The 15669-nt window shown below is 40.6% G+C and overlaps 1 protein-coding gene across 4 annotated transcripts in view; it reads right to left on the bottom strand.

The window, feature by feature from the left end:
- APBA2 (amyloid beta precursor protein binding family A member 2) overlaps positions 1 to 3828 on the bottom strand; it is a 51727-nt gene extending 47899 nt beyond the window's left edge. For 3 of the 4 annotated variants that reach the window (XM_026059351.1, XM_026059349.1, XM_026059353.1), the window contains exons 1-2: positions 3666 to 3828; positions 224 to 1233 (exon numbers count right to left, since the gene is read on the bottom strand). In XM_026059351.1, the coding sequence (XP_025915136.1) occupies positions 224 to 1195 (972 nt within the window). In that variant the 5' untranslated portion in view covers positions 1196 to 1233; positions 3666 to 3828. Of the gene's footprint in view, positions 1 to 223; positions 1234 to 2073; positions 2126 to 3665 lie in introns of those variants that run through there. The other variant, XM_026059350.1, reaches the window with a different exon arrangement.
- Positions 3829 to 15669: the final 11841 nt, after the last annotated feature.

Here is a 15669-nt window from a genome sequence, read left to right on the forward strand (position 1 = left end):
TAATTCACTTAGCTGTCTGATTGCTATGCAAAATCCCTCCTTCCTTGTTCTTTAACTTGACTACATTCAGTATACTTTTCTAAAAATACAATTTAATTATGTAGCTGTAGAATGCAGTGGAGACCAAAAAAGTAAAAGTATTGCTCTGGGTTCCTATTGGAAATAGGTAACAAACAACACTTGCATAGTGCCTCTGACAGTCTGCATAAACAGAACCTCGTACCTGCTCCTGTGGCCACTTCTGTCTGTCCTCGGGAGTTCGCGACTTTGTTTTAAAGCCTCTCGGCACATCCCCGCTGTGCTTTGAGGCAGACGGGATATTCAGTGATTTTGGCCTCCCCTCATGCCTGTTAGCACTGTGAACGGCTTCTCCTTTGGGACAAGTCTCCTTATAGTCATGTGGCAAGCTTTCAGTCCCAGTGTGCTCTGGACTCATTTCAGCTGTGCTATTAATGCTGCTCATGCTCATACTCATTTTGATTTCTGCTACTATCTGGTCAATGTCCTCTTCCTGCTCTTCCAGCTCTGCATCCTCTTTTCTAGAGTGGTACGGTGATATCCCCTGTGAATTTCCATTAGCCTCTGCTGGGTAATAGTCCGGATAGCCACCTTCACTTTGACAATATTGTATGTTTTCTTCTTGGTCCTGAATCTCCAAAGATGACACTTCATCCTCCAAAATCTGAACACCATTCTCCTGACCTTCCTGCCACTCTTGCCTGTCTGTCACCTCATTTTCATCTTGGTGCTGGATTTTACTTTCAGCCCATTCTTCTTCTACAGCTTCCTGACATTCATCTGTTTCAACGTGGTGCTCTTCATGGGGAGCATACTCCTCCCCATTGCAGTCCATTCCTTCCAGGTAACTGTCATCCTCTGGACAGTATCTAATGTAATATGTGATACCTTCCTCCTCTTCTGGCAAGCCTTCATCATAGTCCTCCTCCTCAGAGGTGTTATTCACATAGTCAGAGCTGGAGTCACCATCTCCACTATGATCATTGCACTCGTGGTGCACAGGAGTAGGACTTCCCTGTCCCAGGGTTGTGAGCTCTGCCTCCTTTGCTGCATAATCTTCAATAGGAAGGTCACTCTCCTCATTTTCGGGCTCCCTGCTGTGAGAGGAAGTAGGGCAGGCTCGCACCCTGTGATCCAGCATGGTGGTGGCAGTGCTTTGATGTTTCCGGTTTGCCATAGCCAGCTCCTTATATGACAATCATTTCTGAGCAATTACTGTAGGGGAGATGAAAAACACACATTCAGGAGAAGGTCATTGGCAAAAATTAGCGATGTTAATGGGAAACTTTTTTTTGTAAAGGATATATCTGTAGATATTTAAGACAGATTCAGAGACACTTTTAATGCTCCTGTTATGGAACCATGGAATCAAAATAACAACTTCCACACTGAAAGGAACAGATAGAGACACTGCTACACTTGTGCTTAATGTATTCCAGTGTAAGATCTCTTCTGTCAATTTGACAGAAAATTAATCCTGAACCTTGAAATTAGTTTTCCATTTTTTTTTTCTTGGCAGCAAGGAGTCATACTCTGATCCCCATGCAATAAACACCAGCTCTTTTCAATTTTCAGCTTAGGCAGTTCTTCAGTGTATATTGTAAACATACATTTAGTCTGACCTGCCTTTACCAAAGCTAAAGAGAAAGAATGTCTATTAATTTGGCAGTCACATAGGGCACTAAAGGATAATCCACTGCTATAAAAAAGTTATATATTAAACCTGGATTGCTCATGAGTTTACTAGCTCTCACTAGTTGGAAGTCATTAAATATCTCCTAGCGATAAACCAAACATTGCTTTCAAGCAATTTAACCTACCTCCAGGAAAAAAAAAACAACAACAGATGCACTTACAATAAATGCTCATTAATTCTTCCCACCATATACTTGTACTGCTTTAAATTATGTAATTTGTCTAAATACTCAGTTTTAACTGCACATGGTTATATAAGCTATATCAAGTGTCTTCAAGATGAAGAAAACATGATTCTAGACAAGCTTGACAGTTGCTATCTGCTGTGTTCGCGCAAGCTGCATATGGGAAACAACATACTTTCAGCATATGTGTCCTGCATTACGTCCTATGACCAGTCTCAGATGCATGCAGCAACTGAAGCGAGGTGAATGGAGCTGAGGTGGTACACGCCACTTCGGAGTCAGACTAACAAGTCCCTCGCACAGAGCCACGCTTCTGAAGTGCACTGCACCCCTGGTTATGCCCTTTCTTAGATGCATAAGACAGATGCATCCTGGCCAGCAGCATGATCATTCTGACGTAACTAGTGTCACAGATCATGTGCGAGGGCACGCACAAAGAGCAGGAAGACCAGTGTTGAAAAAGGAGCTATATAGAGATGAATTTCTTATGCATTATGGAATTATCATCAAAAATATCCTGCCATTATGATATGAAGCCTCACAGAGCTCTAGAGTTTCTGATATCACAAAAAACACCCAAGCAATATACTCTTGCTTGTGACTGATCCAGGATTCCCATACATCTCTGGCTGATGGCAAGGAAACCATGCAGCAAATACAAGTGCTCCCTGAAACAGGGATATATCCCAGATTCTGGGTCACAGGAAGAGAGATGCACATTAGTTACAGGAGGAGACATGAAAGAAACCCAATGCATGGCACTTTCTTAGTTACCAATACCTTGCACTCAGAGTTAGTCTTGAAACAGAAAGCTTTAAAGAGAACCAAATATCTGAAGCAAAGCTTAAATGGGGAAAAATTGGAGTGAAAGGAGAAGGCAAACCTCTCCCAGTGATTACCTGATCCTTGCAACTATGAGCAGAGCTAAGAGACTCGCAAGACTTTCCCAAAACGACCACCGTGTCTCCCATCGGCCCCTCACATAAACTAGCCACTGGTTCTTGCGCTGGAGCCAATTACAAGCAACTCAGACCACCTGCTTGTTTGTCCACCAGAGCTGCTTCTGTTTTGGTTTTATTTACTGCAAACTAACAATGCTTCTATACTGTGATTGCAATATAAAGAAAACAGACTTTAATCTGTATTAAAGTAGCAATCTAGTCAGCACACTGCAAAGCTCTACACAGGCTGCAGAAACTGCTCACAAGCAAGACAACTCTCTGCAAGTTACTTGTACGAACAGGCCAGGAACAGGAAAGCACATGACACAAACGTTTAAAACGCAAGTTAAGAGATAAAGTGCTAAAAAATAGATATTTTTTGATGCAGGAAAGAACTACAGATAACTTCATCAGTTAAGGCAGATGAGTATCTCTAGTCATGAACAGAACTCATGAGCCATGTCCTCTGTCTCTCCTAGTCACCGGAAACGCTGGCTATAGTAACTAATGCTCAGGCAGCATTATGGGGGTGAGACAATAGACTCTGCACACCTGCGATCATATGCCATGGCTTCTTCCATAGCTGGAGAAGCACAAAGCATCTGAAGGGTAAGCACAGCACTTGGGTTCGGTGCTCATGAGTGAGCTTTCCTACAGCACGCGGAGACGAGAACCCTTGCCAGCCAGCCAGCCTAACAGCATTTTTCTACCTGCGTCCTCTAAGGATCTGAGTTCAGCATTAGGCCACCAAACTGCCTTTACTGATAGCACTGCAATTATACCCTTTATAAATCCTAGTATTTGACTGTTCATAAATGTTACTTACCTGGAAGAAATCTGCACACTAAGATTTATTCTTTATGCCGGAGCACATTGCAGGAAGCCATTAATATTTTCCGAGCCAGAAGCCTGAGGCTCGGCAGGGCGCGGGAGCGCTGGCCGGCACGGGGCTGCTAGGGCGACTGAGGGAGAGGGCCTGGCCAGGGGTCTGGGACTGAGAGAAAAGCTCCCACAGGGCAGCGCTGACAACAGCAGCCACCATCGCCCCAGCGGGCGCGTGCCGAAGTGCAGCATGCGTGCCGTGGAGGGAGTGCAAAGGATGAGCTGCAGTTACACACTGGCAGCCCGGAAGCTGTCTAGTGCATGGGTGATAACCAGGAATAGGGCAAGGGATCCCCCTCCGGCACGTCTAGCACTGGCATGCTAAAAAGACACAGGAAACTGCTATCAGAAATGGGTTTTCCAGCTAATTTAGCCTGTCCGGGGCCCTGACTGAAGACAGCTCACATGTGCTGAAAATGAGGCACCTGCTCCCAATGGAGGTAAATAAGTCAGATCTCTTCCATTGCAATAAGAGGCAAGGCTGATCTTAATGCTATTAAAACTGAAGATGCAATGCAATCCATAAGCAGCAGCCCATTTTAGTTCGCCTCCTTACCTTGGCCAGCCTCAGTCAGGCACAAATTTTTAGGAAACTAAGTACTTGTCGCATAAAAAAACAGAACTTGTTATTCTCAGCTTCTGCATTGCAGACTGAATTTGCACTGATTCTATTTTCAACCACAAGAAACATAACTTCCACAACCATACTGACATGGCTGAATACGAAACAGTTTTCAAACCCAAGCCCAAGAGAATTGCTGCTTGAGTTAGGAGTGCGCATATGTTTAGTCACGGAAACCATCAGCTGTATTATTTAAATTCAAATATTAGAATAGCCAAAATAGTTTGAAAAAGAGGAAGAAAACCAGGCTACCTCTTGAGTTTCCTAGAAAGATACTTCAGGTTTAGTGTAATGTGAATCTTTTAAAACCTAAAATCATTCTTTCCCCCCCCCCCCATATTGTCTCATGTCGCACAGCAGGGTGCTGTTTCCTGTCAGGGCGCTTGAAATAACTTACTGATGCTTTCCAAAAACCAGAACAGATACTGATTTTCATCAAGCATTCTCCTGCTCAATCTACAGTGCAGAAATCTTTTGAATCGCCAACTGCAGGGATTAATACTTGTTCTAATTTTCTAAAGAAATTCATGGTGTTATAGGTTATGTAGCTAATATTCACTTATCAATTACTGAGATTGCTCTTGAAATTGGAGAAAATGCTGGATTTCTATCTAGCACTACTCCAATATCCCCTGCAGCAGTAAAGATAAGAGTAGTGATGATAGTGTCTGCAGGATCCAGAGGCACTTCATCAATACGGGCTTCAGCTGGGTCAGCAGGTCACCAGCTGTGCTGGGTGTAAGGTGCCTCCTGCTACCTCGAATCCCCTATCACAGTTGCTCGAGTCGGACTTCTGTATTGCTCCCAATGTGTTTTCCAGCTTTTGGTGAAAGGTTTGTTAGTGGCCTCACACAGTGCGCTGCTATGGAGCTCCACCCGTGCTGTCAAGGTCGGGAATTAAGTGGCCAAGTTGCATAGGGCTCTTAATTTAAAAATGTTTTGCTTTCGACAACGTTTTTATTTTCCTTAGTTTCCCTGCCCCAGTTCAAAATGCTGAGGAGAAAAGGAAGTGAGCTTCCAGAAAACATGCGCTGCATTGCTCTGGGGTTGCAAATAAAAGTATGCATAGGGGAACCAATCTCTGCTGCACCGAGAAAGGTGGTTACTGCTTCACAGTGGGAATTTATTCCAATCGGGGCTCGTTACAGAGCCATTAGCTGGCTCTGGGATTCCTTACACCTAATCCCAGACAGCTGCAGAGAGGCTTTACAAAACTGTTAATGCTTGCACATCTTTTTACCCCTGTAGAAAGATACCTTCTCTATTTTCTTCCTACAGAGAGACCAATTAAATTAGCATTAAAAATGGGAAATAGTACACAATTGTAAACATGGCAAAAAAGTGAAATACCCACTGCAACATTCCTGGCTGTGTTTAAAGAACTGTTTTACATACATACAGGACTCTCAAACCAAACAGCCTTCTAAGGGCAGGTGAAAAAGCACTCTTACTTGACAGGTTTTTTTTTGTTTTGGTTGGGCTTTTTTTGTTTTTAAACATACTTAGAGGTTTGAGGGGATTGTGGGGCTTGGGGGTTCTGTTCAGTTCTCTTGGTAGCAAACACATCGTACTGCTGCATGCTTCCCTACAGCTAAACGATCTTTTCAGCCCTGCTTTTGTAACTTACAGGTGAACCTAAGAGTTTTACTGGTCCTGCTCTGATATGCTTACTTTATTGTAAAAGACCTCTCTCTTTTGTGCTTCTTCCTCCTCAGGTTCTTCACCTACTTCCAGTCTCCTCTTTCCCACACTTCTAATATTGTCTTTTCATCTCCTTCTTCAGCTTTCTTTGACAAACTTCCCATGCAAGTTTTGCTTCCTTAAATCAGTGCCTCCTATTCTCCCTGCATATCCAGTATAAACTAGCTGCTATTAAAGTGGTCTACTTTTTCTAAAAGTAAATAACTCTTCCTTTTATGATGGTCTCCTTTGGGGGCTAGTGGAACATAGACCATGTAGTACACTTTACCAGCAGACCAGGTTATGGAAAGTAGGGGCTCTGGGTTTGCTTCTCTACTGCAAACTGTTTTTAAAGCACAGTTGACTTAAACTCTTCCATATATTAGCCCTATATATTGCTAATTAATAAAAATGCTGTAAAAAGGCTTTCAACATGGATATATAACCTCACATTTAGAAGTCCTATATTTATAAAGTTATTCAGTTCAACTTTAATTTAGATAATAGTATCTTTCAACAAAACTGCATCAGGAAACTTATGATTCCAGTACTTCATTGGAAAAAAGATTCATATAATTAGTGTAAGCAAACAAAGTGGGGATAAAACATCTAATTTCAATTTCTTCAGAACAATTTTAATATCGGGCTAATGGTACTTCTCAGTAGGCTTTCACTACATTAGACTTAATAAACTCCCATCTGCTAAGTCAGCCAAAACAAGCTGTGACCAATCCTACACTGGGAACTAGAATTTTTAATAAGCAGATAACAGAAGAGCGGCTTGCAGCAATTCCTTGGTTCTGCAGTTGTTGGACTCCCCAAGGCCAGACTGCATTAACTTCATGCTCCTTTTTCAGTAGATCTGATTCTACAGACCTTGAGGAATCCTCATGCAGAGCTACAGAACCAACGGCCATTGAAACTGAGTGCAAGATAATCCTGCCAACTCTTCTGAAAAACAAGTATAAATGGGGTCTGTATTGCCCCAGGAACCCTGATCCATCTGTCTTAGTCATGAAGCCTGTGGACACTGATCTCCATGCACACAGTGTCTCTAACAGAAGAAAAAGATGGAGCATATAGCAAGGGAGGACAACCATTTGTCTCCAGGACATATAGCAAGCCTATATCTAACAGTGTATATGGAAACAAAAGGAATGCGCCCTAAAATTGGAGAACCACCAAAATGTAACTAAATTAGGGCCATGTTGTGCCAGTCTTCATTCTGAGTGGTATCCCAAACTTATTGAAGTGAGAAGTGTTTCTCTGAGTAAGGCTGCACAGCTTGACGCTAATTATTAGCTATGCCAGGCCTGTTATCCTTTCTTTCTAAAGCCTTTGGGTTAAAAAGAAGCAAAAAACCCCAGAACAAACCACAATCTGTTATTTCAGGATTGGGAAAGACCTAGGACAGAAGTTTGTGTTTTATTAGGACAGAAGTAGAACTGTTACTTCTATGCCCAGGACATGTTAGATATTCTTGTGCAATAACTACATGCAAATATAGCCAGATATATGCAATATGCTTAATGCATGTTGAATAAGTCCAGTCTACCCCCACATGGCTGTTTCTCCAGGATTTATGTGTGGCAATTCCAGGAGTCTTGGGAATGCCACTTCTGCCTTTTGTGGTGTAGGCTGTGCCTCCTCTCTTAGAAAGTTTTCTAAATACTTTAATAAAGTACTCTTTAGAAATACAGCAAGGCTATATGTAAGCCACACTAACTCAGCCTTGTGTATCTACTGTACAGTATGGAAGTTTACTAACATCATTCAAGGAAAAATAGGCAAACTCAGTGATGACTGCAGAGCGCGCTGAATTTATGGTGAGCGGGTTTCTATCTGAGTTATGCTTGAAGAATGTGCTGGATAAAGGATTTTTGAAATGACTAAGATGACTTTCTGCAGAAAGCCCAGCTGAAAAGAGTCAGAAGCCATTTAGAAAATAAACTTCAATAACCAGATAGTATATATGAATAAATCTGAAGTGTTCTGTCCATGCTGTTGAGAATTCAGGACACTTTCAGGAAATTTAAAGTTTACCTGTATGTGAATTTCCAGTTTCTGCTGGGTCTTGCTTAAATATCCTAAGTAATCCTTTCTCTTTTTGGCACCTTCCAAGAGAGATTTCTCCCCCACACATAAAAGGCCTCTAGACAAGTTTTAAATGGGCGCTTTTTTTTTTTTCCTGTTTACTTAAGATATTTCTACTCTCACATACTTGACATCTTCTAGATAGTGGTCTGAAAATAAAGTTGAAAACATAAAAATGTAGGTAGAATTAATAGCAACTTGCTATTTATTTTTTTTTTCAACACTTTACTTCATTTAAAATAAAAATCCGGCAAGTTTCTAGTAAGAGACATGTTAAAGCTCCACTGTTTGCAGCAAGCGGAAACGTCTTGGGTTTTAGAAATGCCTTTTCCTTTGTTCTGTGAAATTCCATTCAAAAATATCCTATTTTAATTTTACTGTTTCTCTTCTTTTCCTTGTGTGCCTTTAGGAAATTTTGGCAATCTGTCAAAAAATCTGTTACAAGATCAACACTGCAACTAGATTTCTCTCAATAATCTTTTCCCAGCCTCTTCTCTGCAGTTCCCTCCTCTCCCCGCTGGGCAGCTCTAAGGCTGGGTCTCCCTCAAGTCCCCAGGAGAGAAAGCGCTTCCCCCACGCACCCAGCACGGCACGGAGCAGGCCCTTGCCCGAAGCGAGGAGGGAGCCTGCGTCGCCTTCGGCGCCTCCAGCCCGGGCGCTCGACGCCGGCGACAGCAGCCCTTCCTGGGGCCGCGGGCGCTGGGTTCGCACCCCGCTGGCAGTGCTCGTCCCCCTGTTCCCCGGTCCCCGTTCTCATCAGGGACAAAAGTAAAAAGCAAGAAGTTACAAATTGAGAAGGTAGACCAGCAAAAGTTACTTATACTTGTGAAATATAGCAGTAAAATGCTAAGTTCCAGATTTATGACATTCCTCCTAACCTCAACTCTCCACCCTCAATCAGTGTACATATATAATCATAAAATCAAAGATTATAAAACACTTTACACCACTGGCCTTCTGTTTTGTTCAGAGCCTGGTAGTCCAGGAGGAAAAACAGCTGAAGGCAACTATAAATTTGGTGCTATTTACTGTTCCAAAGCTTCAATTTATCATTTAAATAACATTATTTTAATATGCTTTAATATAATACATAGAATTAAAAAATAGCAGTAGATGTTTGCATGCAAAGCACAAAGTTGGATTTTTTTTATTTGTTTGTTTTTTGTTTTTAAATGAAAGGGAATATGAGCTAAAATGAGCAGCAGCTTAAAACAGATGACATTAAAACTGAAACCATGCGAGAGGCCAGTTATTCTCAAGAATAGCCACTGGGGTCTTCATATGTAGCTAATGCAGGAAAACATTCTCTTATCTGTCACTAGTTAGACTCATAACTGCAGCCATGGTGAACCTGAGGTAGTCATAAAAGATATTAATTTGAAAATAAAATCACTGAAGAAGCAAACAAGAAAGCAAATTATATATACACCCATTATTACTCACTATTACACTTATTTCTTTTATTCATTTTTCACTCTGCCATTAGCTGTTAAATTAAAAGAACCAAGGTAGCAAATGCATTTTTCTATATATTAGGATTATTTCAGTTACAGGCTTGCAGAAATACTGCTTAAAGCTACAGCAGCTGCACTATACTAGAAATCCCAGTATCTGTCTGGGGTTTCAAAAATACTCCCCCCCCCCCCCACAGGCAATGCTTTCCAAATGGAGCAAAGACTGTATTGTCCCCAATTACCATCTTGCTGTATAACAAGAAGTTTGTCAGCAAGCAGATTGCCTTCACCTGTACTGCACTGCGGCTACTGCAAGGAAGCTTGATCTGCACAGCTGTTGCTATTATATCAGAGTTTACAAGCAAACAGTGTTTTGTCTTTAGTACCAGCACCTTCCCTTTGGGATCTGGAGATGCTCTAGGGACACTAATTAAACCTAATACTACTTCTGTGAATTACCTTCAGCTATGCATTACTGTTACATTTCCTAGAACCATAACCTGAGTCTCAGAGGATTCAAATGACTTGCCCAAAAAGTGATGAAGCAGAATTAAAACACCAATTTTCATTGCCCTGCCCTGGCTAGAAGATGGAGCCCTTAGCAGAGCTCTAAAGCCAAAGAAAAATGCTGAATTTAAAAGGGAAATCTGATTTAAAATAAAAGCTGTTCTGTTCAGACTGCTTGTGGTGTGGGGTCTTCCCCAAAAAGCCACTGTGCATCCCTGTTTGCAAACTAACTGGGATTGAACACGGTGCTTTCATGAAATAGAAATTTTACCTGAACAATGTGACAACTTGACACTATCACCATAGAGGCAATAGTGATAACCTGAACCCTGTTCTTTTCCTCTTCCTTTTCTCTGTGTTTAAACAAACTTGTGGTCAGAATAAGTGCAGGGTATTTCACAGAAAGTGTCTGGCCAACTTCAGGGCTGCCCCTGCAGGAGAAGTGTGCGGCCAGGTCCGAGGGCCTGAAACAACCCAGGACCCATCAGCCTGCTTCGCCCTTGCCAGAGCAGCAATGCTCCCAGAATAGGGGCGTTTAGACATTCTGCTTTTTCTTCTTTTGGTTTGGTTTGTGTTTTTTTTTTTTTTTTTTTTAATGGTGGCATTGGTGGGGGGGAACCCAGAACCCATTCTGCTTCATTGAAAAGACATGTATACAAACTCCACCAAAGAAATGAGGAGCATGTATGGACTAGTGATATCTACTGCTTACCTCCTTCTCTCCCCCAAACCAAAGAGAAGCAATAGGTAGTTTGCAATGCAATATGTCTTTTGTTCCTCTTAAATGACATCAGCATGTTCCTTCAGTATATTTGAAATGTTTCATTACCTTTCATAGAAATGCCAGATCTTTACAATTATTTTTCCATAGGACAGACTGCCTGCACAACACAGACCCTTCCTTTCCTACTCTTCAGCAGATATAGGTGGTTTCTAACATGGACTTTAAATTATTTTCATATTTTTAAAAGAATATGCATTCTGAACTGTGTTTTTGCTTTTCTTTTTGTGATATATAATATTTGCCCTGCTTAGTGTAATTTAATAAGCATTTAAAATGAGCTGATTGCCTTGTAAATTGCCTTCTAAAAGTCCTCTATAATTGGAATCCACCAACAGCAATTAAAAATAGAACAGATGCAAAGCTATATTAAAGACAGTGTAAAATCCTATAGCAATGCAAAAATGGCATGATAGAGCAGAGCTCTATTCTCCTTGAATATATAGCCCAACCAAATGTAGATTTTATAACTAAAAAGATTAGCTATTTTCTGCTGAAGTAATGCAAATATGCATAATCACATATTTAGCTATCATTTATTGTTGATGTGGTTTAATCATTCTTTAGGGTTTAATTCCACAATTCAACAAAGAGGAATAATTGGTCTGCAGTGCCACATCCTTATTGTTGCTTGAGTAAAAATTTTTAGGACTCACTTGCATGCTGTATTGAGCAAAACATGGATCTGTTTTGCAGTATTGTGAACTGACTGAAAGGGAATAAGCCTGAACTGCTGTATGACTACAAGCACTGGGAAACGATAACCTCATTAATAAACCAGATACGCCAAGGTTGGGGGAGGATGGAGGGAGAACTCCTTGTTCAACAGAATGAGCTGAGTCTCCAAAATTATGGCAAGGAGACTCTATGGAGTATCCCTGTGTTTGCTCTGCAACTATCCTGATCCAAGAGATATTTTTAAATATTGAAAAAATATTCCCCATGTTTTATCGGTACAAAATACTCCACTGGCTTCAATTTTATAATTTATTCCATAATAAGTGTATGTATTTTTTTAATCTCTTCTGGTGATTATCAGAAGTATTTTCTAATTCATTGGGAACAAGGGAAAAGTATCGCAAGGTCATGTTACAGTGTTATCTTCTATAAAGATTATCTCCTAGTTCAACTAAAACGCATTTTGGCCACTGTGAGACAACTTGCAGTTGTTCAGAGCTCTGGCTGAAGTTTTAGGCTGTCTTGGAACGGATTGTAGAAACCTCTAAAACGCTTTACAGAGCCTCTCTGTGCTGACTATGGAGGCAACCCAGAAGTCTGGCAGCCTTTCCATCTCCTGCTAGTTTGTATGCTTTTCATGCTCATCTTTTCCAATTTCCTTGGTAATATTTTATCTCAATAGCAAGGTCAGTTCCTGCACTGACTTAGCACAAAACCATCACAGATCACTGTGCACATAACAGAACATTAATTTCCAGGAAGTAACTATACTGTAGGGAACTTTATTTTTTTTAATCAGGAACATTGTGTTATGAATTACTTCTGACCCCAAGCAGGTGGGCAGGGAGGGGAAGAGAGAAGAGTGTAGAAGCCTGACTGAGTCCCACCTGTCCATGATTTCCTAAATTCAGTTTCTTCTGAGAGTTTTAACATCTTCAAAGCGTCATGGTGTAGGTACAGTCATCTACCATCATCTAGCCCCAGCTTCTACAGAGGCTCAGGCACAGACCCAAATTATGTCCATAATCTTGTTCTACCACCGCCGTTACACCACACCATACACTGGAAGACCCTCACGGCCAGTTTAGCTACAACGCTTCTGGTAGCTCCTATTCATATTCAAGTCTTACCCAGTGGACTTGTCTGAAATGCAGTCTTCAACACAGTCCAGGTTTAATATGGTGACTGTGGGAAGCCCCCTGGTTGAAATTCCAACAGGACAAAGCAGGCAAAGGACTCGGAGGCAGCTGTACTCGTCTGGGGAAACCCGCCGAGGTCAGAAGGGCCGGCTGTGGAAACCCACCCTAACAGGATCTGGCCCCCTCAATTTCCACATGCAGAAATACTCTCTGTGTTGCAACTTCTCCAAGCCCTTAATATTCTAACACAGTATTTCTCGTCCATTTAAATTTGCTGAATAACAAAAATAGCCAACAGAATTAAATTTTCTTCTACTTATCTCCATGTTCTAGCATACCTAAAAACTGTTCACTGGAAAACCACTGAAGCTAAATTTCATCATTTGGCCCCTAATGTAGACGTTATTTTTAACTGCTTTTTCAGTTAAAAAAAAACTAATCTAAAGTGGTTATTAGGATATGGAAATCTTCCTCTGTGGCCACAGCTGTAGTATTTTGAAGTGGATTGAACAGTGCTAGAGGTGGACTGTGGAGTCAGGACGGCTGTACAACTGTGAGCTAAAGCTTATTTTGGCTGGAACGCGGGCGGTTGGGGGGGGGGGTGTTGTTCCTCCTGCACAGTGACTTCCTAGAAGAACCATTATGTCAGCAGATCTAGAGAGTAGCTAGTGATCTGGGGATGTAGGCAGAAGGTGAGACAGGATTTGGGAACTTCTTCAAAAGTGAGAGATTTGCAGTTCTGACAAAGATGCATAAATTCCAAATTTCACAGGGTAAGAAAAAAAAATCTTGCAAAAAAACCCCACCAGTCTTCACAGTAGGAAGAAATCTCTAGAAATTTGTAGTCTCTTTTTCGTGAGATTCTCTTTCACAGGAATACAAATCACCTTTGCCCACCAAGCCAAATTATGTTTTAATAGCATCCCAGCATGACAGCGATACAATTCCTGTAGTTCTTGGTGCATATATGCTTTTCTTCAAAAATTGTGACCTTGCCCCCTAAACTATCATTTAAATACTTTGTGCCTTTATATAGCATAATCCATTAATCTGTTAACAATATCAGATCACTCTAAGGTAGTATTAGTTAACTCAACCTCATCATTAAATATACATAATAAAAACCTTCCTTTCCTTCAGTTTCATCCAGTTCCAACTGAAGCACAGCAACCACATATTTTCCTGAGGTTTGTGTAACTGAAATAAATCAGCTGTTTCTTTACTGCTTTTAGAAAACCATGGTTATTTAAAAATCCTCTCCTCAGAGTAGATGAAAAGACTCTAAAAGCACTGTAGCAACATTTTGTATCTGCAGTAGACACTTGGCTTTTAAGAGCTGTTAGCTGTTGCATACACACTTCTGTGTAGACAGGAAAGCATAGCAGAGATTTCATGCATGTAACTTTAGACATTAATAAAATAGAGCACACTTACAAATACTACTGTACTCCACTCCTTTCAGTCTTTTAGAAAATGGCTGTGGTTTCATCGAACAACTTCTTCTAACTGTCCTCCTGGCTCAGTTTTATTTAGAGAAAGGCTAATTTATTTAATGTTAGAGTTATGACTTTAATATGCCTTTATATTTTTGTTTATATTGCCATCAACTTTCTTCTTTGTCATAAATGTCCTTAGAAAAATCCATGTTTTAGTGTATCCCTTCATTCACACAAAAAGGTGTCATATTGAAGAAAACCATAACAGAACAAGAGGAAAAAAGGGGGGAAACGGTGTCGTTTTAACATGCCATTATTTTAAAATGATGAATCTTTTGGCTATGTAAAAGGAAGATAAATTCTTAAACATGGTACTTACTAAAAATACATGGTGTACAAGTAAATAAACTTTCAGCATCATTTTAGTGCTTTATACCTCAAAAGAAATTAATTTGCAGGTGTTAATGATTAAAATACTCCCCATAAGCGGTATTTACTAACACATAGCAAGTATGCATTGCTAGTAGTAGTAATAGCCTACAGGCTATTAATATTAGCTGTTTTTCCAACTGGCTAGCTGGAAACAGGTAGCTCCAGTCAGTTAAAATGAATCGAAGAGGAGGAGATGATGTGTTACGCAGCCATTTATCCACTGCACTTGGGTGCTTAAGTGAGCTGTCTCACCAAAAAAAAGAAGAGATACAGCAATTCTTTTTAGGAGTTTGCTGTATTCAGGCCATTTTCCTGACCAAAACGCAGGCACGAGGAGACAGCACTGAGCGCTCTGGGCAGCGGAACCTGCGAGCGGCTGTTCAGGGGTCTGGAAATGGCATCAGGTTCCTCCCAGGGATGAAACCTCTCAGATCTAGCTGAAAGCCATTAACACCCTTCCCACCCAATTAGCCTAAAAGGATTAGCTTGCATTTTTCTTCTGTTAGTACAACCTTGTCTTTTCCAAACAAATACAAATACTTAAGCTGCTGGCAGATTTGGTAAATAAATTTAAAAAATCTTTTGAAATGATAACACAAAAGTAAAGCATATTGTGTTCATTCTTTCAAGATAAAGTACTCTGCCTTTGTTAAGCAGATTCAGCAAATTGCAAGGTTAAATTAGGAGGCTTTATACTAAATACAGTTTTAATAAGAATAGTAAATAATTATCAGAGGTTTTGTTAGCAGTGAATTATGTCATGCAATTTTGAATTTAGAAGCTTTGAAAAAATATCTAGCCTGCAGCTGGCTGTGTTTGCAGCACACCGTTCCTTGATGGATGATCACCTCATTGAAAAGCAAGATTAAAAAGATCTTTCCTCTTTGTCTAAGGCATAAATTACACATCAGTAGAATCCTCTCCAATTTATAACTGGTTAGATGATAAATTCTCTGTCAATCACTTCAGCAGATACTCAGGATGGCTTGAAACCTTTACACCCACCAGCCTTCCCATCAAATGTCAGCAGCAAATTTGTATATATAAATCTTATGAAAATAAGACTCTTCTTCCTAAATAAGGATTTTAATGTAGAATTATTTAGATGTGGTCTGAATAATACTG

The sequence above is a fragment of the Apteryx rowi genome, unplaced genomic scaffold (genome assembly GCF_003343035.1).
Source record: "Apteryx rowi isolate R43461 unplaced genomic scaffold, aptRow1 scaffold_156, whole genome shotgun sequence".
In the NCBI taxonomy this organism is placed as follows: domain Eukaryota; kingdom Metazoa; phylum Chordata; class Aves; order Apterygiformes; family Apterygidae; genus Apteryx; species Apteryx rowi.